Source organism: Diaphorina citri, unplaced genomic scaffold (genome assembly GCF_000475195.1).
Source record: "Diaphorina citri unplaced genomic scaffold, Diaci psyllid genome assembly version 1.1 scaffold821, whole genome shotgun sequence".
Taxonomy (NCBI): Eukaryota; Metazoa; Arthropoda; class Insecta; order Hemiptera; family Psyllidae; genus Diaphorina; species Diaphorina citri.
The window spans coordinates 84,676-107,827 of record NW_007378253.1 but is presented as its reverse complement, the minus strand read 5'-3'; the positions used below and the strand labels follow the sequence as shown (position 1 = coordinate 107,827).

General features: G+C 39.3%; 4 protein-coding genes across 5 annotated transcripts in view; 2 read left to right on the top strand and 2 right to left on the bottom strand.

Annotated features, from left to right (window-relative positions):
* Positions 1 to 4,448, top strand: part of LOC103512317 (glutamine--fructose-6-phosphate aminotransferase [isomerizing] 1-like) — a 64,013-nt gene extending 59,565 nt beyond the window's left edge. Inside the window, exons 5-11 of the mRNA XM_026825811.1 lie at positions 275 to 357; positions 393 to 531; positions 1,023 to 1,267; positions 1,612 to 1,767; positions 2,362 to 2,514; positions 3,804 to 3,914; positions 4,317 to 4,448. Coding sequence (XP_026681612.1) covers positions 275 to 357; positions 393 to 531; positions 1,023 to 1,267; positions 1,612 to 1,767; positions 2,362 to 2,514; positions 3,804 to 3,914; positions 4,317 to 4,448 — 1,019 coding nt within the window. The remainder of the gene's footprint in view (positions 1 to 274; positions 358 to 392; positions 532 to 1,022; positions 1,268 to 1,611; positions 1,768 to 2,361; positions 2,515 to 3,803; positions 3,915 to 4,316) is intronic.
* Positions 4,449 to 4,805: 357 nt separating this feature from the next.
* On the bottom strand, positions 4,806 to 12,526 carry LOC113468701. Its single transcript, XM_026825810.1, has 9 exons — positions 12,477 to 12,526; positions 11,705 to 11,872; positions 11,492 to 11,642; positions 9,571 to 9,931; positions 9,106 to 9,470; positions 8,514 to 8,972; positions 6,162 to 6,407; positions 5,547 to 5,718; positions 4,806 to 4,834 (listed from the first exon to the last, which is right to left on the bottom strand). Exons 1-9 carry the CDS (start codon positions 12,524 to 12,526, stop codon positions 4,806 to 4,808), a joined length of 2,001 nt encoding a protein of 666 aa, XP_026681611.1.
* A 760-nt stretch (positions 12,527 to 13,286) lies between these two features.
* LOC113468700 lies at positions 13,287 to 16,055 on the bottom strand. Its single transcript, XM_026825809.1, has 3 exons — positions 15,958 to 16,055; positions 14,904 to 15,218; positions 13,287 to 13,425 (listed from the first exon to the last, which is right to left on the bottom strand). Exons 1-3 carry the CDS (start codon positions 16,053 to 16,055, stop codon positions 13,287 to 13,289), a joined length of 552 nt encoding a protein of 183 aa, XP_026681610.1.
* A 4,180-nt stretch (positions 16,056 to 20,235) lies between these two features.
* LOC103512300 (glutamate dehydrogenase, mitochondrial-like) lies at positions 20,236 to 22,390 on the top strand. Of its 2 annotated transcripts, XM_008477057.1 has the most exons (3): positions 20,287 to 20,333; positions 20,496 to 20,569; positions 20,660 to 22,390. In XM_008477057.1, exons 2-3 carry the CDS (start codon positions 20,515 to 20,517, stop codon positions 22,285 to 22,287), a joined length of 1,683 nt encoding a protein of 560 aa, XP_008475279.1. In that variant the 5' UTR covers positions 20,287 to 20,333; positions 20,496 to 20,514; the 3' UTR covers positions 22,288 to 22,390. The 2 variants fall into 2 exon arrangements, with proteins under 2 accessions (XP_026681615.1, XP_008475279.1); XM_026825814.1 differs by lacking the exon at positions 20,496 to 20,569 and having other exon boundaries at positions 20,236 to 20,324; positions 20,577 to 22,390.
* The last annotated feature ends 762 nt before the right edge of the window (positions 22,391 to 23,152 follow it).

The following is a 23,152-nucleotide window of genomic DNA, read 5'->3' as shown; positions in this document are numbered from 1 at the left end:
TGAGCTTTTTTTAACAGGGTGTCAATAAGAACATTTTTATTAAGAAAACCTACTAAGTCAGTCATTTTACGCTTTTTGTGCTCATAATATATGTTTTTTTTCTCATTTCTGTGTTTATTTTCCGTATTTTTTCTGTCTTTTTTTTTATTTTATATACTTTTTTGCTGTGTTCATTTTCTCATTTGTTCTGTTTTTGTGTGTTTCCCCCCATCTCTTCCTAATCCATGTTTTATGTGATGGGGTGTGTTCGCCTTCTTCTTGTCCTCCATTATAGACTCGGAAGTTCACGCGATGACCTCAGGTATAAAATTCCGCTATAATCTGTTCGAGCTGGCAACCATCCGCTTTGGTGGTCGGGTGATGGTGATTCTGTGCCAATTTGATCTCGCGAGAAAAGACATCCAGTAGCTACCAGGCAACTTCTGGAGGAACTCACTGAGTTACCTGTCATGGTGGAACTAGCGTCTGATTTCCTCGACAGAAATACACCTGTCTTCCGTGACGATGTGTGCTTCTTCATATCTCAGTCTGGTGAGAATTTTTTTAATCTCTATTTTTGGAAAAAAAAACAAGCTTTTTTGAAGAGGTTAGAGGGTTTCTACTGTAACCACAGAAGTCTTTTAGTTCAGAAATCTAAGAGAGAAGGAAGACATGGTAGAAGAAAGCAGGCCGTTCCAGGGTTTGACTGCTTAAGGTCTGATCGTCCCGAAATCGAAGAGAGAAGGAAGACAGGATAGGAGAAAGCCGGCCATTCCGAGAACAAACCTTAGCTGTTTAGGATATGAACGCAAGATAGGCCCCATGCAATTATTTTTTTTTTCTTTTTTTTAAGATGATTGTTTCACCGCCGTTTTTATCTCGTAGCAATGAAACAACTGCTGTATTAGACGCATGTGGTCTGTGTCGTAGCATGCCCAACCCGTAGTCCGTAGTATATTCCTCATCAAATGGGCGAAAAGAAACACAATACTTCCTATTTAGGTGCTGGGTCTAACTCTAATCTCCCACGGTTCCATTCACAGGTGAAACGGCCGACTCTCTCATGGCCCTACGCTACTGCAAGGCCCGGGGTGCCCTTATTGTGGGCGTAACCAACACGGTGGGCTCTTCCATATCCCGCGAAAGTCATTGCGGGATCCATATCAATGCGGGACCTGAGATTGGGGTGGCCTCCACTAAAGCGTACACCTCTCAGTTTATTTCCCTTGTCATGTTTGCCCTGGTGATGTGTGAGGACAGGATCTCGCTGCAAACCAGACGAAATGAGGTAAAATAAATAAGAGGAAGTTTGAATTTTATTACTTAAATTTTTGTCAGAAATATCATTCCTCAAGATAAATTTTATGACTTAACTTGGACTCGAATCAACACCACTGAGGTTGGTAGGTAAAATAAGTAAATCATTATGAAGTTTAGGAGGACTTGGGTTTTGTTTAGCGAGGTTAACGTTGGAGGCATTCTCTACCACCTAACTCTTGGAGGTCCATTATTATGGGGTCCAATCCTCTCATAAATGAGATTAAACTTTTTGTTTTCACATAATTCAATAGTAGACCGATAAAAACTCGATTTTTCCTGTTTTTAATCGGAATTTTCCTATTTTATCTCCAGATCATCAAAGGCTTGAAAGTGATCCATGAACAGATTCGTGAAGTTCTTCAAATGGACAGTGAAGTACAGCAGTTGGCTAAGGAAATGTATGAACAGAAATCTATGCTGCTCATGGGCAGAGGGTATAACTATGCTACCTGCATGGAAGGCGCATTGGTAAGCAGAATATATTATGCTGTTGCTTTATATTATAAATTTCCCTGGCTAAAGAAATAGCAAAGGTTGAGTGCGAAGGGCATCCACTCGAAAATTTCTGTAGCCAAAACTAAATGTCAGCCCAAAGCAATCACCCTAGGGCTGATTCACTGGGTGACGAAAAACGCCGACCCCGTCTGTACACGGGAAAAGAGTAGGAGGAGGAGCTTGATATTACACCACTTTATGATTAGCTGTGCGAATTGCTTTGCCAAAAATGTTTAACACACAAAGAAATATGCTGATTTTTTTGTCCCCATAGAGCCGTTAGGGGCCCCGTAAGCATTTGTTTGTGAGTTGTAAAGTTTACTGCACTTCTGGTTTAGATTGTTAAGTACATTAACGCACACAAAAATCCCACTTTGAGGCTCAAGTGTAGGGACAAACAGCCCTATAAGTTGTGTTGAGCTAATATGAATGTACAACCGGCTTTGACTATGGGATGTTTTCATGTTCTTTCATGCTTTTTTCTTCTTCTTTTATGTTTTCATGTTTATTTTCTTCTTGTTCTTTTGTCCACTTAATTACATATTTTTATTTTTTTTTCTTCTTCAGAAAATCAAGGAGCTCACCTACATGCACAGTGAAGGAATCATGGCCGGAGAATTGAAACATGGACCCTTGGCTCTGATTGACAATTCCATGCCTGTTATTATGATTCTAACTCGGGACCCTGTGTATGTCAAGTGTATGAATGCTCTGCTTCAGGTAATTTTCACCATATTTAACTCGAAAAGCTTTTTTTTTATCTCCATAGGCCGCCCGGACACCCAAAGTCGGAGATCAGCTCAGACGCTCTGAAGACAAAATTTTGAAGCTTTTTCCGCCATACACATTTCGACGCAACCTCCGTGGTCGAGTGGGTATCACACTAGGTTTTGCACGCCGCAGGTCTCGGGTTCGATTCGGCTTTTTGTTTGGAGTTCGGGGTGCACTCAGCCACGTGAGGACAATTGAGTAGCTACTTTAAACGAGTAGCGACCAGTGGCGGCATTACCCGTGTAAAAAGATTATTGAATTATGGATATTGAGTGCAAAGGAGGCACTTAAGTAGTAGAATAGAACAGAATAGAATATATCTTGTTTATCCTGCTGGGATAGGACTGAAAAGTCCCTTTACCCCCGGATTCTAACCAGGGTAGCAAGGCACTTAAGTAGTAGAATAGAACAGAATAGAATATATCTTGTTTATCCTGCTGGGATAGGACTGAAAAGTCCCTTTACCCCCGCAGTCTAACCAGGGTCTTATATATTTTGACATATTATAAGGAACATGTTTTGCTGTGCTCGCTAGTAATTCTGTGATATCCATTAAAGTTGTAAAAGAGCCCTGCTTTACCACAAATAATTCGTGATTTGTCGAGTGGGTATCACACTAGGTTTTGCACGCCGCAGGTCTCGGGTTCGATTCCCGGCGGGGTCGTAGTTTTTTCGGCTTTTTGTTTGGAGTTCGGGGTGCACTCAGCCACGTGAGGACAATTGAGTAGCTACTTTAAAGGAGTAGCGACCAGTGGCGGCATTACCAGTGTAAAAAGATTATTGCATTATGGATATTGAGTGCAAGGCACTTAAGTAGTAGAATAGAACAGAATAGAATATATCTTGTTTATCCTGCTGAGATAGGACTGAAAAGTCCCTTTACCCCCGCAGTCTAACCAGGGTCCAATAAAAAATATTTCTTTTGCAGCTTTTTAAGACTAAAAAGCTTTGAAATCCGGTGTTGGTTGAGCTGCTTGTTCGTATTTGGCTTTTTGAAATTGATCCATGTATGATTCACCTGGTCATAAGGTTTGGTGGTAGATTTTGTTTGCACCAATAAACTAACCAGGGTATTATATATTTTGACATATTATAGGGAACATGTTTTGCTGTGCTCGCTAGTAATTCTGTGATATCCATTAAAGTTGTAAAAAAGCCCTGCTTTACCACAAATAATTCGTGATTCGATATAAGTTAATTCAGATAATCCTAGTAACTTATTTCTATCTTCCCATTAGGTTATTGCCCGAGATGGTCGTCCCATTGTTATCTGTGAGAAGGGAGACACGGAAACCCAGGCTCTGGCTACCAAGACGTTGGAAGTACCACACACCGTAGACTGTCTACAGGTAAGTCGAACCAACGACCTCTGGATTACGAGTCCACAGACCTTTGATTATAACACTAGGTCTGTGCTAATGATCAAAAGAAAGACAGAAAGAAGAAGAAAAAAATTACTATGTTATCGCCGTTTTTATTTCGTAGCAAAGAAACAACTGTTTACATTAGACTCGTGTGGTCGTAGCATGCCCATCCCTTGTGTACATCAGATGGGCGATAAGAGACACAATACTTCCCATATAGGTGCTGGGTCAACACGAGAGCCACAGAAATTAAGAATAACCTGTTGAAATCTTGAAATATGTATTTGCAATCGAAATTTAGGTGCAATTTTTTGTGAGCTCCGGGATTCGAACCCGGGACCTTCTGGCAAAACGCAAACTAACCGTGTCCCCCCTCTATCATTTCAGGGTATCCTTACCGTGATTCCCATGCAGCTTCTGTCCTACCACATCGCTGTACTCAAGGGTTGTTGTTCCTGGAGAAAGACGCTCGCTCTGGTGGCGAGTTTGCGAACTGCTGTCAGGAGGATACCTGTGTGAGGGGATAGAAGAGGTTGTTATTAGAATTTATTGTGATTTTTTACTTTTTACCTACTATTAATAAGGATTTTTTTAATTGTGTTAAGCATATTTAAATGCTTGTCACAAATACCGATCCCCGATTATTACACCTAGATAAATTTTATGACTTGACTTAGAATCGAACCACCAACCTCCAGATCCAAACTCCAACGGGTTAACAACTGCACCACTGAAGTTGGTTATTTAAAACGATAAGACCTCTTTATTATCAGCCATGTTGGCAATCAGAGTGGCCGTTTGTTCCTGGAGAAAGACGCTCGCTCTGGTGGGGAGTTTGCGAACTGCTGTCAGGCCGTTTGTTGTATGAGCTACTTATTAGTCCTTGGGATCATTTACAACCAATCCTCTATTTTAGAAAAAAGATAAGTTTGTGTAGGCACGACGTATTAGTCCCTTCCTATCCCAGAACGTCTTTCTTCATCTGCAATGTCTGCGCTCTGCATATAGGATTATAGGAGGTACTTACCTATAGAGTTGTGCTATTGCAATATTTATTATCACGGAGGCGCTAGGTTCGAATCACGTATAATATCTCTAGTAGCGCGGTCAAACTTTCTTGACTTGGCGGAGCGGAGTGCTACCGCGATTAAGGAATCCCAGTCCCAGTTGGGAAGGAAATTTTCTAACCAAACCGAGGGCGAGGTATGGAATTTCAGCCTATTCGAGCCCTTTAGTCCTAAACAGAGCAGTAGGTATAAGGAATTTGATTGTATTCTATATCCATAAACTGTAAAAAATAGCCCTATAAGACCTTGGTTACACTGCGAAGGTAAAGGGACTTTTCGGTCCTATCCCAGCAGGGTAAACAAGATATTATATTCTATTCTATTACCTACCTTGATCTGGCGACGAGGTGAAGAGGTGAATTTACTTTGTCGGGGCAGTGTACGGTTTCAGTCGACGTCCATCGACGAGCTCAAATGTGTGTGGACACAGCGTAAGATAAACGATTTGAGATAAAAGTCGATCTACGGAGATTACCAGCGCGCTGGTAATCCGTCTCCACTGTGCAGCGGGTCGTATTCCTTATTTGATGTTCCTATGATAATTACTTACGTGTAAGGGCGGCCACAAACGTGTCCACATGTCGGTGTAGGTCTGCCACACTCTGGTTGGTATCTAGCCACGGTGCAGTCACTTGTGCCAGTACAGAGATAGCCTCACTTAGTACTGTCTCATCACGAGACTCGTCCGCCAGGATGTCGGCGAGAATTTCTATCCCGTTGCACTGGAATGGGACGAGACGAACTCCATAAGTATTTTCAATCAACAGTTTTTATGGAAACTTGGAAACCTAAGGTTTTTCAAAGTCTAGTGTGCCAGCCTAGCCTAGTTACATGGTTGGTGGCGCGTCTGCCTTGTAAGCGCTAGGTCGCGGGTGTAATTCGATTCCACCCAACCCGAAGAGAGAAGGAAGACAGGATAGGAGAAAGCTAGCCATTCCAAGAACGAACATTATCCCTTCAGGATAAAATCTGCCCGGGGAAGGAGGCTAACCCGCGGCCTAGCGCTTACAAGGCGCTAACAACTAAGCTAACTAGGCTGGCCCATCTTTTTATCATTGGTATTTTTACTTTCTATTACCCTTACGTATAGGGAACCTATACAAGGTAATGAGAAAGTATTTACTCATGGTAGTGAAAATATAGATCGAAGTATGTTAACAAGTACCTTTTCAAGTTGTCGAATACACTGCACACTGGAACACAGCAAGGTGATGGTCCGAAGCGCACAAATGGTCACGTGAAGACAAGGCACGTCCAGACAGACGGACAGAATAGTACGCATGCCCCCACCAGGATAACGGGCCACCAGATTTCCAAGATGCGCCGAGTCCAGACCTAACTTAGTCAGGCTGGAGAGTGTGGAGAGGACGGTAGCGGGAGTACGATCCTTTTCCAGGGTAGACAGGAGCACCTGGAATACAAGAGATTTTAAATGTTTTATTTTACTGATACATCCACCAATTCGATAAATGTGATCTTAGTAAGTAAAAGTGTCACATCCACCATTTATGTTTGTAATGTTGGAAGGAAAAATGGATACATCCACCAATTGAAAAAATAGTAAAGTTATCTTTGAAAGAAAAACTATCACATCCACCAAATTACCAACACATCCATGAGAAAGCTATGTGAGACACCTAGAATATAAATTAAGAACCTAGGTATGTTTACCTATGAATAACTTTTATTTCTTCATTACTACAGTTGTTACTATAAGGGGGTGAAAACAATTGTTTACCTAGTAAGGGGGGACTCAGATCTTCTTCCTTTGCATCTGGGTTGATGAAGCTGGGGGACACCCTTGATAAAATGATAAAAATAGAGGTGAGAGTTTGTGTCAAATTTCATAGAGGTACTCGTATCTCATATCATAGATTTGAAATCTATGCTTTGATCTGTCCTTTTAATCACAAAGTAGATGTGATGTTTAGAAATCCAAATTGGTGGATGTGACAGTTTTCCCACGCAAAGTTGGAAATCAAAATTGGTGGATGTGCCAGTTTTCCCACACGAATTTAGAAATCCAAATTGGTGGAGATGCCAGTTTTCCCACACGAAATTATAGAAATCAAAATTGGTGGATGTGCCAGTTTTCCCACACGAAATTATAGAAATCAAATTGGTGGATGTGAAAGAACTATCACATCCACCAAATTACCAACACATCCATGAGAAAGCTATGTGAGACACCTAGAATATAAATTAAGAACCTAGGTATGTGTACCTATGTATAACTTTTATTTCTTCATTACTACAGTTGTTACTATAAGGGGCTGAAAACAATTGTTTAGTAAGGGGGGACTCAGATCTTCTTCCTTTGCATCTGGGTTGATGAAGCTGGGGGACACCCTTGGTAAAATGATAAAAATATAGAGGTGAGAGTTTGTGTCAAATTTCATAGAGGTACTCGTACCTCATATCTCATATCATAGATTTGAAATCTATGCTTTGATCTGTCCTTTTAATCACAAAGTAGATGTGTCAATGTTACTCCTATCGAACGAACAATTGGTGGATGTGCAAGTTTTCCCACACGAAGTTAAAAATAAAATTGGTGGAGATGTCAGTTTTCTCACACGAAATTATAGAAATCAAATTGGTGGAGATGCCAGTTTTCCCCACACGAATATCCTATCCTGTCTTCCTTCTCTCTTCGATTTCGGGACGATAAGACCTTAGCAGTTACAGTTCCCTCTGTCAAACCTCTTTAAAAAATTGAAGAAAAAAAAAAAAGGATTTTATTCCTGGAATCCCTTCCAAAATATTGAGGTTGACACATAAAAAAAGCTTTTAACTGTATAACTGCTAAGGTTTTATCCTCCATGCGACAACAAGCTACCAGCCGCGTGCCGCCTCATATTACCCTCACCTAACCTAAGTGGGGCTGGGAAAAACTAGCAGCACTCGGTCACCCCGATGGCCACTCATCCGCGTACCAACCACGCGCAACTTTGCTTGATTCCAGTGATCCTAATACATCAGTGTTAGCGATTTAGATGTTACATTTAGGTACCTATTTAGATGTTACATTTAGGTAGGTACCTATTTAGATGTTACATTTAGGTAGGTACCTGTTTAGATGTTACATTTAGGTACCTGTTTAGATGTTACATTTAGGTACCTATTTAGATGTTACATTTAGGTACCTATTAAGATGTTACATTTAGGTACCTATTTAGATGTTACATTTAAGTACCTATTAAGATGTTACATTTAGGTACCTGTTTAGATGTTACATTTAAGTACCTATTAAGATTAAAGATGTTACATTTAAGTACCTATTTAGATGTTACATTCAGTGTCTAGGTGCAGCACCTGGTTTCAACCCGTATCAAATTCTATTTCGTATTTTCAGCGCTGTGTTATGTTAAGTAATGTACCTACCTACTTCCTGTGTTTAACATTACGTCTATAATCACCACACTAAATACCTACACACTTACGAGTAGGTATAGTAGGTACCTATTGTCTTCTTTTCGTCTTTGTCTAATGAATTTGATTTTGAAAAATAATTTGCAGTTAAATTTTCTAGAAGTTGTCTCTGAGCCGGTTTCAAATTCTGCAAGATTACACTATTCCTCTCTGAGGTGCTTTGAGTTCTATTTTCTGATAGAACTGATTTCATATCACTTGATATTTCGATTGCTGGATCCTTTTGTGTATTTCTTTCGTCTTTGTCTAATGAATTTGATTTTGAAAAATAATTTGCAGTTAAATTTTCTAGAAGTTGTCTCTGAGCCGGTTTCAAATTCTGGAAGATTACACTATTCCTCTCTGAGGTGCTTTGAGTTCTATTTTCTGATAGAACTGATTTCATATCACTTGATATTTCGCTTGCTGGATCCTTTTGTGTATTTTGTACTTCAGGTATTACATTGGTATTGGAATAGACACTAGCAGCATAAAGCTCCTGTGAACTTGTAGCATGAGGTAGATTTTCTATTGTGCATACATTTTGATTTGACATAGTTGATGCCTTTTTACTTGACCCAACAGGAGTTCTCATTTCAATAACTCGGGATGTTTTCAGCAGCATAAAGCTCCTGTGAACTTGTAGCATGAGGTAGATTTTCTATTGTGCATACATTTTGATTTGACATAGTTGATGCCTTTTTATTTGACCCAACAGGAGTTCTCATTTCAATAACTCGGGATGTTTTTGAGTTTTGATTTTGGTTTTTATCAGTTCTATAAGGCTGAAAATTGTAAGTTTCCCTGAAGATTTCGTTACTTCGAGTCTGCGGTAATGTTGGGTTTTGTCTTTGGTATAGTTGCTGTTGTTCGGAATAACTTTGGTATAATCTAGGATTTACATTTTCTTCGTTTTGGTGACTGACTAGATTCAATGACATCGAGTGTCTATTTTTCTTAGTGTTCTCTATTGACGACTTCTTGTCAGGATTTCTTATCAATCCCAGAGACTTTCTATTATCTTTCTTCCTAAGATAGTTTAACTTTTCACTCTCTATCAAACCTGTTGGCTTATACTTCGGAGGTTCTGAATAGGGGGGAGTTTGAACTGGTTTCCCTGATAATGGTTGATTTTGTCTTGACTTTGTCACTCTCTATCAAACCTGTTGGCTTATACTTCGGAGGTTCTGAATAGGGGGGAGTTTGAACTGGTTTCCCTGATAATGATTGATTTTGTCTTGACTTTGTGACATCATGATGTAATAAATGAGAAGTGACACCATTGTCCAATACTGTTGAGTTGTTGTGAACACTGGTATAAGCTTTTTTGTCTTTCTCCTGTGTATTTGATTTAACAGGCTTTCTCGCTCTGATCGGTGTGTCCGAGTATTGACTTTCAGGCAGAATGATATCTTCATTGCCTTCCACCTCCTCCGCTATATTCTCGCATGGTTCTGGACTAGAATGTATTTGGTTTTCCGGTGTGTGTGCGAAATTTCTCAAATGTTCAGCACTTTGCTTGGAATTATAGAAATCAAATTGGTGGAGATGCCAGTTTTCCCACACGAAATTATAGAAATCAAATTGGTGGAGATGTCAGTTTTCCCACACGAAATTATGGAAATCAAATTGGTGGATGTGCCAGTTTTCCCACACGAAGTTAGAAATCCAAATTGGTGGATGTGCCAGTTTTCCCACACGAAGTTAGAAATCCAAATTGGTGGAGATGGCAGTTTTCCCACACGAAATTATAGAAATCAAATTGGTGGAGATGTCAGTTTTCTCACACGAAATTATAGAAATCAAATTGGTGGAGATGCCAGTTTTCCCACACGAAATGATAGAAATCAAATTGGTGGAGATGCCAGTTTTATTTCCCGAGATGATCACTCAAATCAAGGCGGAATGCTAGGATCTCTTTTTCCCTTGTCCTATCAATCCTGACACATCACTTGTTGGTTCGTGAAGTAGATAGGTACTCGACACATGGGTACAAAATCTCGTAATTACCGACCTAACACTTTACCTATTTAGGCAACTTGTAATTTCACGTAGGTAATATAAAATAGTTTGAAATTTTTTGTATTAAAAAAGCATTGTTATTGTTGATGATTAACAACAACAAAACACCGGAAGTTTTTGTTGAAGAATTCATCTTGGCAGAACAATTAAATCTTTAGTTCGCTAGTATTTATGAACTTATGACCGTCTTATGGGTGAATTCTATTAATTTATTACACACTTCTTATTCATTACACACTCCTTATTCATTACACATGAGATGCAGGGGTAATATATGAGTGTTTTAATGGTTATTTTAACAGAACAGGTGTTTTGTTTATAAACTTCTCACGTTGGGCATTCTTGCATCTACTGGAAGTTATTCTCATGAGATTGACTAGTTAGCACTCATAGAGCACTTCATGATGTTGCTTGTAGGTATGCTGATGTACTACAGTAAATTTTAATCTTTCATGTAACTATTGAGGATTTTAAACCCACGTATTTGCTACTTGAGTGGAGCACAGAATTCAGTGCGTCCCGTCCATATTTTGGCCTAGCAGCGAGCAATGGCAGCCCAGCTTGGCGTTTCTACAGAAATGATTTTACATCACATCACATTTGAATATCTATCAATTTCTGGAACCACCAACTTGTCAGTTAGTTTTCAAACTGTTCCACTTATTAAGAAGGTATTTTAATGCAGCACTTTCAAATCAAATTAGTGTCAATGTTACTCCGTCCCCTAAAAAAAATTGGTGGATGTGTGAGTTTTCTCACCCGAAGTTGGAAATCTAATTGGTGGATGTTACACTTTTCCATTGTTAAGTATTTATAATAGACTATCAGGTTTGAACTAGGAGTTCCATCTTCCACCTAAGCTAATATTTTAATAGATCACCCCTCTATTGATAGTTTTTTACTATGTTTCCTTGTGTGTGTGTGTGTGTGTGTGTATTTTTTTTTATTCTTACCTTAGTAGTTTGGTGAATTCGCTGGAAATGGTCCGAATCTTCTCCTGTAAGGTGAGGATGTACTGGGATACAGGTCCCGACAGGATCTGGTTCTCCCCCAGGCGTTCCGAGTGCTGGAATCCGAGAATCCGGAATCTTGAGAGCGGTGACTCCCATTTGAACTGCTTGGACTGCTAGATGGTGATAGACTGTCCTCTAGGTTGAGGTTCGGCCACCAAACCTTACTGTATGTACGATGAAAATCGCCCATTTTTTCACATCTGAAACAAGATCAAAATGAAAATATTTTACATCAGATAGTAATGATACTCATGATAAATACCTATGGCAAGATGGATATCTGCTGGAATCCGAGAATCCGGAATCTTGAGAGCGGTGACTCCCATTTGAACTGCTCGGACTGCTAGATGGTGATAGACTGTCCTCTAGATTGAGGTTCGGCCACCAAACCTTACTGTATGTCCGATGAAAATCGCCCATTTTTTCACATCTGAAACAAGATCAAAATGAAAATATTTTACATCAGATAGTAATGATAAGTACTCATGATAAATACCTATGGCAAGATGGATATCTAATAACTGCTCTCTTGAAAGAATTCGGGGTTCATAAAATATTTACGACAACGTCGGGCCGAGGGTACACAACCTGTATGCTGAGTCTACGGCCATTAATACCTGTGGATACCTTGTCACTCAGATACGTTATTCTATTTTGAAGTCAGTGTCAGAGCCGTCTTGGGAATGTCATTTGGATCGTCTCCAAAACGTTCAATGTTCCAGCAGATATGAATTGAGAGCTGTCACAATCACAACAAATCAAGCGATGTGTTTGAATTTATTGTTCTTATTTTTTGGAAGAGGTGTAAACATTCTGAAGAAGAAATTTAGAAGAGATGTAGACTGTCCTCTAGATTGAGGTTCGGCCACCAAACCTTACTGTATGTCCGATGAAAATCGCCCATTTTTTCACATCTGAAACAAGATAAAAATGAAAATATTTTACATCAGATAGTAATGATACTCATGATAAATACCAATGGCAAGATGGATATCTCGCTGCATTCTAGAATTCGGGGTTCATAAAATATTTACGACAACGTCGGGCCGAGGGTACACAACCTGTATGCTGAGTCTACAGCCATTAATACCTGTGGATACCTTGTCACTTAGATACGTTATTCTATTTTGAAGTCAGTGTCAGAGCCGTCTTGGGAATGTCATTTGGATCGTCTCCAAAACGTTCAATGTTCCAGCAGATGTGAATTGAGAGCTGTCACAATCACGACAAATCAAGCGATGTGTTTGAAATTATTGTTCCCTTTTTTTGGAAGAGGTGTAAACATTCTGAAGAAGAAATTTAGAATAGAAGAATTCAAGTAGGTATCTGACGCACTTCGATGTTAGGGGTTAGGCGCCATTTGCTAGAAGAACCGAGAAGAGAAGAGAAGAAAAGAAAAAAGAAAAGAAGAGAACAGAGAAGAGAATACAAACATCTTATTTATCCTGCTGGGATGGGACAGGATTGAAAATGGACCCAAGGTACCTAAATGAAGTTATTGATAGTAAACTCCGTTTTCTTGGCGATTTATATAAGAAGTTAATGATGCTTGAAAAGTTCACCTTTTGACCACATAGCAGTTAACTCCCATGTAAGACTTTAGGACTTGGAGGTAATTGTGTCCGTAAAAGAGTTCTTATCTCAAAATATCATCTACAAAAAAATTGAACTTTAGTACCTACTTAAAATTAAACTTAATGTGTAAGAGTTTAGGACTGTAGTTTCTGTGGTCTAATTTGGTTGCCGCAAAATAATTATGTTACCTGCCTGTGATTTTGTTTAATCGCTAGTTTTGAGCAGATTAAATGTAGGTATGCCGAAACCCCTTCAAAATCTATTTTGTGTTAATATACGAGTAGGCCGAACAGCTCTTCGAACTCTTGTTCCGAGATCAACGCTTTCGACTGCAAGGCGGTCATGTATTCTGCATCGTACCTCTGGGACAATTCCCTCAGCCAGTGACTAACCGGTGGATCTGTCGATCTGTGGGAGGGAGATTGGATAGACATTAGAGCAAAACTGGTATATATCGTAAATATCGCAATATTTTGCGAAGCCTTTCTTTATAGTATCATATGGAAATTCTAAGTCAAGTAGATTATAACAAGATGAATAGAATAGCTCATCCCTACTAAAGGGAATTCGGCAATAAAGTAAAAGTACAAGTAAAGTAACGTACAAAGTTTTGACGACTTTTTCATGGCAGATAATACCGTCAACATCAAAGACTGCAGTCCCCGGGAGTAGATTTCATGCATTATACTTAAGTAGCCTTATGCCTGTGATATAATGCCAAAAGTCAGCTGCGAACATCAGCCTTACATACAATAGAATGTTGCCTCTCAATGTACCATGTTGGCAGATTGTAAAATTTGCGAAAACCCGAGATAACTGCTGAGCTCTCTGGCAAACAACTTGAAATCATGCTTCAAACACAAGGTCTAGATATGTCACCCGACACTCGGCGATGTGAACAAAACATGGCTCAGCGGGTGTTATCAATAACCCATTGTGTTCCTGATACCAAACACCAGACTCTGGCTTATGTTCATGTTAAAATTACGGATTACAGATTGTATTCATGACAAAGCAAAACAGAGGGCTGGCCTATTGTACCTAACGTACGTCTGAATAAAGCTTTCCTGATTTGCAGAATGGGGAAGGAGAAAAAGGACATTAAGAGAAAGTAAAAGTAGACAAAAAGACTGAAAAAGAAGAAAGAAATAAAGGGACTTAAAAGTCCAAAGGAAAACTTGTGTATCATTCATATTAATTGCCCTTTCAAATCTTTATTTTATCCGTCTTCTCTTCCTCCCACTTTCCCAAAAGGTCTTTCCTGGAACAGTGGGTACTAGGTACTTTCGAGTACCGCCCAACGGTCCCAATGAATCGGTTTGATGACACAAATTGGGCATAGGTACTTTCGAGTACCGCCCAACGGTCCCAATGAATCGGTTTGATGACACAAATTGGGCAAAAAGGACATTATTTGGTTAATCAAGATAGCTGATCAAGATAGTAGATCTTTTACCAAGACTATGGACTACAAGTTATGTTATTGTTTCAAATTCAAGATATTAGCTTACATTAAATGGCATGATATTATGATATGCTACAATGATAACATGAAAGTTATAGTCGCTAAACACGGACCAAAACAGTCATTTGAACCGGAATATTGTCTATTACCTTTCTGCTTATAAAGCGCCAGTTAGAGCTCAGGCGAGTATCTCGCGTTAAGGAATGAGGAAGGCAAGAAATAACAAGATATTGAACAGATAAGTAATTAGGTATGTATAGGCTAGGTACAAGGTAGGTAGGTAGTTAGATACCTACCCTACAGAAATAAGTTATGGTAGGTAGTTTCTAAAGAGAGATATGGCAAAAAGTGTAAAAGAGAGATAACTTTAGAAATCTTTTCAAAAGGTTTCTAATAGAGGGTAAAGAAATATTCTGCTTACCTTGTAGTGTTGTGTTCTTCTTCATTATTTGCAATGGTGACACGGGGAGCAGGGGATCTTCTTCTGTAGATCTCAAGAGGCCTCGGCAACTTCTTTGGTGTCGATGTGAAATGAGGAGGTTCTATCAGATCTAAATTCGACTGCAGGAAGCTTTTGCTTCCACGTATCGCTGGGTCTTCAATAGACTCAACTTTGCAAGGAACTTCCTGATTTGACTCCAAGTTGTTCAAACTTTTACACCGTCGAATGAGGTTCAATTGTTCTTGCTGGTAGTTTTCAAAACTCGTAGAGTGACGGTTGACTCTGGCCGTGGTACTACTCTATTCATGACACATATGGTGATATAAGATACCTATTCTTTCATTTCTACTACTATTTTTGTATACTACGATTCCATTTCTGACACATGGTGATTTTAAGGTACCTAAATACCTATTTACTAGTTTCGCTTCCCTACTTAGGTATATGGGAGAGGGTGCATTGTGTGATCACTTTTGGGGGAGATGATATTTTATTTTTCAAACTGTGAAGTTCAGTAAAACTGTCACATCCACCGATTTTAATTAATTTTGATTTTGGAAACTTTTCGTGATGTTGGAAGGAAAAACGGATACATCCACCAATTCGATAAATGTGATCTTAGTAAGTAAAAGTGTCACATCCACCATTTATGTTTGTAATGTTGGAAGGAAAAACGGATACATCCACCAATTGAAAAAATAGTAAAGTTATCTTTGAAAGAAGGCTTGGAACGCTCAACGTTACTTTCGTTACCAGACCGTCTCCGGAGTTTGAATTTTAAGAAATCGTTAGCATTCAAATGACTAGATGAGCTTGGTTGTGTCTGGTTCATTGTTTCGCCAGTATTTTGTTTCCCTTGTTCAGATAACTCGATTGGATGGTTTTGACTTTTGTTTTGTACAACAACAGTTCTTTGGTCATCTTGAATCTGGGTACAAGATTCATTCAATGATAAATTTGGACTCTTGAGGCTTTGGGATTTATCGGTTTATTATGGATTTGCCAGGTTATTAATTGCCATGAAACAATGAACCAGAGGGGGCTGCTGCCCGTCTGGACAATAGGAGTGGGGTTGGGTGGCGTGACTAATGTATTCAAATTGAATATTGCTAGTGAGGAAATAGCGGACATACTGCCGCTCATAAGTCACGTAATGGCAGATGCACAAGAACGTGCAGTATGGACATAATAATTATCTAATAATTCTAATACATAGGTAGTAGGTCTGGTCTGTCATAATTCCTTCTTAAGATAACACATTTGAAGGCAGAATTGAATTAAATGAACTTTTCGGTTACAATCATGACACAGCCAAGCTAACTGCTATCGTTTTGAGAGTGTTAGGAAAAAGAAAGACAGGACGTCCTAGACTATATTTTTAGGATGTGAAAGACCTAATAAGTGCTGAAACGTACTCCCAGATGATGCAAATGAAGTTGATGCCAAAATGGACAGAGAGAGAGAGAGAGCAATGGCTGTCTCAACAAGGCGATACTTTTTAGAAGAAGAAGAAAAAGAAGAAGAAGAAGAAGAAGAAAATGATGGTGGTGATGATGACTTTCGCTCAATGTTCGAATGCATTAATTTGTCTGATGAAGACACCTCTGTAAGTCTGTACCTATGGGCTTGCAAACTTTGCGATTGCGGTCACAGAGCACAGAGGTTTGACATTTTTGGTACCGTCACTATCAGTGAGTTTTATGACGTTGAATGCACCTGTATTCAATTAAAGATTTCTCTCTGGTAATCTGTTTAGACAGGTGGTTGGCTGAGTATGTCATTTGAAACTTTATTATCTAACAACCCTGAGTTGACAATATTTTGCATTCGAGTAGATTACAAAAATTTCGTCAAGCTACTTTCTGCAAAAATTTCGGCAAAATGATCTGGTCAGCATCTAAAAATGTAGGGCCCACAAATGGGTTTGGGGTTTGCCTCAAAAGAAGAGAAGACAAATGGATGATGGGGACATGCTACGACACAGGTACCGAGCTGTAGATTAATAGAGGCTAGACCGATCCTTTAGGGTTGTTTGCCCCTAGTAGGGGCAAACAACCCCTAGTAGGGGCCCCCTACACTTAAGCCTCTGAGTGGGCTTTTGTGTATGAAGTCAAGCAGATACTGTACCTATTCATATAGGTATATACTCTATGCCATTTCGGCAACATACGTAACATGTTACGGTAACTGGTAGGTACTGGGTACCAACTTTTGCAATTTTAAACACAGTTGACCTTCTCGTTTTATGACGTTGAATGCACCTGTATTCAATTAAAGATTTCTCTCTGGTAATCTGTTTAGACAGGTGGTTGGCTGAGTATGTCATTTTTTGAAACATTATTATCCAACACCCTTGGAGTTGACAATATTTTGCACTCCAAGAGTTGGAAAAAAAAAAGAAAAAATCAGGCGACTTTTTGGTGCATTTATTTTTGCTGACCTGATCAGCATCTAAAAATGTAGGACCCACAAATGGGTTTGTTGTTTGCCCCCAAAGGGAGAACTGAAATGGATTAAGGGACATGCTATGACACAGGTACCGAGCTGTTCTGTATACTGTACCTATTCATATAGGTGAGTACCTATGCCATTTTCATTTTTGCTGACCTGGTCAGCACCTAAAAATGTAGGACCCACAAATGGGTTTATTGTTTGCCCCCAAAGGGGAGAACTGAAATGGATGATGGGGACATGCTATGACACAGGTACCGAGCTGTTCCTTGTACATTAATAGAAGCTAGACCGATCCTTTAGGATTGTTTGCCCCTACACTTAAGCCTCTGAGTGGGCTTTTGGTTATGGAGTTAAGCAGATACTGTACCTATTCATATAGGTACCTACTCTATGCCATTTCGGCAACATACGTAACATGTTACGGTAACTGGTAGGTACTGGGTACCAACTTTTGCAATTTAAAACACAGTTGACCTTCTGTTGATATTTACTAAAAACTGGTACCTATCATCCTAAAATACCACAATTCCATTTGAATAAAATTCAAATATGTACGTCCATATTCCATCACTCCTACATACGTAGGATGTGCAAGTATTTCATAACCAGGCCCTCAGTGAAATAATATAATCACTTTTGATATTGGCAAATTAAAGGACATCTCTGCATCTCTCAATGACTAGATTCAATGACATCGAGTGTCTATTTTTCTTAGTGTTCTCTATTGACGACTTCTTGTCAGGATTTCTTATCAATCCCAGAGATTTTCTATTATCTTTCTTCCTAAGATAGTTTAACTTTTCACTTTCTATCAAACCTATTGGCTTGTACTTCGGAGGTTCTGAATAGGGGGGAGTTTGAACTGGTTTCCCTGATAATGGTTGATTTTGTTTTGACTTTGTGACGTCATGATGTAATAAATGAGAAGTGACACCATTGTCCAATACTGTTGAGTTGTTGTGAACACTGGTATAAGCTTTTTTGTCTTTCTCCTGTGTATTTGATTTAACAGGCTTTCTCACTCTGATCGGTGTGTCCGAGTATTGACTTTCAGGCAGAATGATATCTTCATTGCCTTCAACCTCCTCCCCTATATTCTCGCATGGTTCTGGACTAGAATGAATTTGGTTTTCCGGTGTGTGTGCGAAATTTCTCAAATGTTCAGCATCCTGGAGAAGGTGGTTGTACAAAACCCAAGTCTAATTTTTTCGGATCTTTGTTACCATCTTCCTTTTGAAAAAATAATACCTATACATAGAAAAAGGCTATAGGAGTTAGGAGTTTGCGTAGAAAAACTCTTGGCTTTTCCATTCCTTTTCTTCAAACTTTAAAATGTTTATCTTTGGCAAATTATGCAGCCCAATCCCGCATTAGCCAAACACAGCAAGTTCCGACCTTAATCGGAGATATACTTACGAGTATATTAATTTGTAATCTATAGGTTCTTCAGTTCCATCTCAGTAGAAATTAATTTGTTAAATGGAAGTACTCGTACATGCTACATTTACTACATAGGTAAGTACATCAAAGAAAGAAATTGTCCTGATTCTTTGATGCCCTGGTTTGGATAAAATGTGATATCTATCCATATGTTATCCGTTATCGCTATCGACACATGGCCTACCTCACGGACGGGGAAAGAAAGGAGATCAACATATTATGTGGAACATGAAATAATCATCCTAAGCCAGGCCTGAAGAACGCATCACTGCTGGAAGAGATTTAATCAATTTAAATCTTTTAGATTGGATTCAATTTCTTTACTGCTAAATGTTATGGTTATGGGACATCAATTTGGTTGATTCTGATATCGTGTTTCTGGGTAATATAGAGCAATAGAGCAGTCGGTAACATGAATGTAAAAGGAATTCCTATAACAAATTTGTGAGACCGGTCGAGTTCTCAATTCTTGAACCTTTTACTTTGGTACTTGCGATAGATTATATACCTAAATTACGAGTAAAGCACAGCATATACCTCTCAACTTCTACCATATATGCCTTTGTAGCTACGATACCTGGTAAGGTTTTTCCCCTCTCTTTGACGTTCACAAAACGATCGTCTGTATTGGAGAGATTGCAGAATGTAGTAGCCAGTAGCTTGCTGTCGATAAACACTTTTCTCGAATTTTAAAGTTTGAAAAATTATTTCTGAATTTGAGCATACGTACATATTAATTATTTCTTTATCTTTCATGCTTACAAGATCCATTCCTACATACGAGTATGTAAGTCTTAATTTGTTCATAATTAAAAAGCCTACCTATTCCTATATGATGGTATAGTGACAGTCCTACTACTCCAGTAGTCCTATTTGTCTTCCTGCTTCTCCAAGTATGTATTTATCTCTATGGAGAAGTAAGACGTACAAAGGTATGTAGTATGTAGATATGGTAGCTCTAACATATCACCATGAGAACAATCAAAGTGATGCCCTATTCATTTCGTCATCTGGTAGAGTCAGTGGAGTAGCTTGAGGTTTTGAAAAGGGGAAGCTATAAACCCATCAACAGTATGCCGATCATTGGTGTATATCAAACCCCCGGTTATTTAGGGCAAAGGAATTCCTATAACAAATTTGTGAGACCGGTCGAGTTCTCAATTCTTGAACCTTTTACTTTGGTACTTGCGATAGATTATATACCGAAATTACGAGTAAAGCACAGCATATACCTCTCAACTTCCACCTCTTGAACCTTTTACTGTGGTACTTGCGATAGATTATATACCTAAATTACGAGTAAAGCACAGCATATACCTCTCAACTTCTACCATATATGCCTTTGTAGCTACGATACCTGGTAAGGTTTTTCCCCTCTCTTTGACGTTCACAAAACGATCGTCTGTATTGGAGAGATTGCAGAATGTAGTAGCCAGTAGCTTGCTGTCGATAAACACTTTTCTCGAATTTTAAAGTTTGAAAAATTATTTCTGAATTTGAGATTTTCTTTTGCCGAAGGTTTTTCCCCTCTCTTTGACGTTCACAAAACGATCGTCTGTATTGGAGAGATTGCAGAATGTAGTAGCCAGTAGCTTGCTGTCGAAAAACAATTTTCCCGAATTTTAAAGTTTGAAAAATTATTTCTGATTTAGAAGTGGATTAGATTTTCTTTTGCCAATTCAAACGGGATCCACCCATGCAGAGACTAGCCAACAGTTCGCGCCTGTTTTTATTCAAACACAAAGGGCTAAATTGGATCTTTTGCCGATTCAAACGGGATCCACCCATGCAGAGACTAGCCAACAGTTCGCGCCTGTTTTTATTCAAACACAAAGGGCTAAATGGAACAGCGTCAGTGAGAATGGGAAGCAATAACAAAAAGAAGAATGATGGAAGCAATAACAAAAAGAAGAATGATGGAAGCAACCCTCAGAGTGGCCATAAAATTCCTGAAAGACTGAAAGATGTTCCGGATAAAGAAAATCCAGGATTTTTCGAGAGCGTTGAATATTATTTTCACCGAGCTGTTCAGAATCTCATTCCGGAATTTGATGTGTCTATTAGAGCTCGAAAATTTACAGACGAGGATATAGCATTGCGCCGGAATGGTATCATCATGCTCATGCAGAACTATTCATCTCTGCTAGAAATTCAGTTCCCTTTCAGGAGAGATAGCGGTGAGTATGAACTCATCCAATGTTACAGGTGTCATCATTGCACTCACAAAAGTCCTACCAAGGGAGGAATAAGATATGCACTTGATGTTAATCCAGATGAAGTAAAAGCATTAGCCGCTCTGATGACTTACAAGAACTCCTGCAGTAATGTACCGTTCGGAGGTGCCAAGGGTGGCATCAGGATTGATCCAAGTAAGTACAACAATCGAGAATTGGAAAGAATCACTCGAAAGTTTGCGTTGGAACTTATTAAGAAGAACTATGTGGGGCCCGGAATAGATGTCCCAGCACCTGATTACAATACTTCCGCTCGTGAAATGTCTTGGTTCTATGATGCTTACGCTAAAACATTGGGCAGTACAAACATCAATGCCCTTGGTATGGTCACTGGAAAGCCACTGTTCCTGGGAGGTATCCGAGGAAGAGAATCTGCCACTGGTCGTGGAGTGTTCACTGCAGCTGAAATATTGGTAAACAATGAAGAATACATGTGTGAGATTGGACTAGAACCTTGCATGGAAAACAAAACTTATATTGTGCAAGGCTTTGGGAACGTTGGCTTTCACGCGGCAAGATACTTTCGAAGAGGCAGAGCCAAATGTTTGGCAATCGTAGAACATGATACAGCTATTGTTCCTGACAAGGGCACTGAGATCAATTATAAAGATCTCCATACATACAAGATAACCAAAGGGACAATCAAAGGCTATCCCGGGACCAAATCAGCTCCAACCGATATTATGTTCGACAAAGTAGACATCTTGGTTCCTGCGGCTATTGAAAAAGTCATTCGGAAATCAAATGCTGATAAAGTTCAAGCCAAGATCATTGTGGAGGCAGCTAATGGTCCTCTCACTCCGGCAGCTCATGCTATGCTTCTCAAGAAGAATGTCCTTATCATTCCAGATATCTTCGCAAATGCTGGTGGTGTAACGGTGTCCTACTTTGAGTGGTTGAAGAATATCAGCCACAGCTCTCTGGGAAGAATGAGTTTCGGTTACGACAAAGAAATCAGTGATCTTCTCCTGAGTTCAATCGACACTTCTCTATCCGACACTTTCAATAAGAAAATCCGCATTCAGAAGAGTGCAATGTATGAAGATCGAATCTCAAATGCTACAGAGAAGGACATTGTTCAGTCTAGTTTAACACATTCGATGCAGCGGGCAGGACGAGATATTCTGGAGTATGCAGAGAAAAGTGACAATAAACTTGATCTAAGAAATGCCGCCTATTGCTCTGCGCTGTTCAAAATATTCAAGACCTATGAAGAGGCAGGCCTGGAGGGTTAAACAATGGGTAATCTCATCACACGTCACCCAATCAAACAATATTGTTATTAAACTTTATACCAAACCAACTCGTCAATAAACTTGTCCATCTGATCATAACAACTCCAATATCTTATTATTACGCTATGAACCCATCAACAGTATGCCGATCATTGGTGTATATCAAACCCCCGGTGATTTAGGGGCCCTTCGGGACATATTCAGAGGCCCTAAATGCCTAAGTATAATTTGGAACATCCACATTAATTTGGAACCCTTCTTCCCTAGCTTCCATTGGGAAGTCGCCACTAATTCGATTATGTCATTCAGTTGTTTTGTTTTGATGAGCAATTACATTTGTGTTATTCTTTGAATGTCATCACATTACTTCACTAATGAGAAATGACTAACATGGTTTGATATGGTTCAAATATGGCTTCATTGTTCGACCGCAGGGGAGGATGTTTTTGGTGATATCCAGAGTTGGTGTTAGGTCAGAACTGCCCAGAAGTGTGATGTAAGCCTTCTATTTGGCACATTTGGATTCACGTCCGGGGGGATTTTATCCTAAACAGATAAAGTTCGTTCTTCGTACGTACTGAGTATCAGCGGGCAGGACGAGATATTCTGGAGTATGCAGAGAAAAGTGACAATAAACTTGATCTAAGAAATGCCGCCTATTGCTCTGCGCTGTTTAAAATATTCAAGACCTATGAAGAGGCAGGCCTGGAGGGTTAAACAATGGGTAATCTCATCACACGTCATCCAATCAAACAATATTGTTATTAAACTTTATACCAAACCAACTCGTCAATAAACTTGTCCATCTGATCATAAGAACTCCAATGTCTTATTATTACTCTTGGATATAGCACCTTAGGTAACT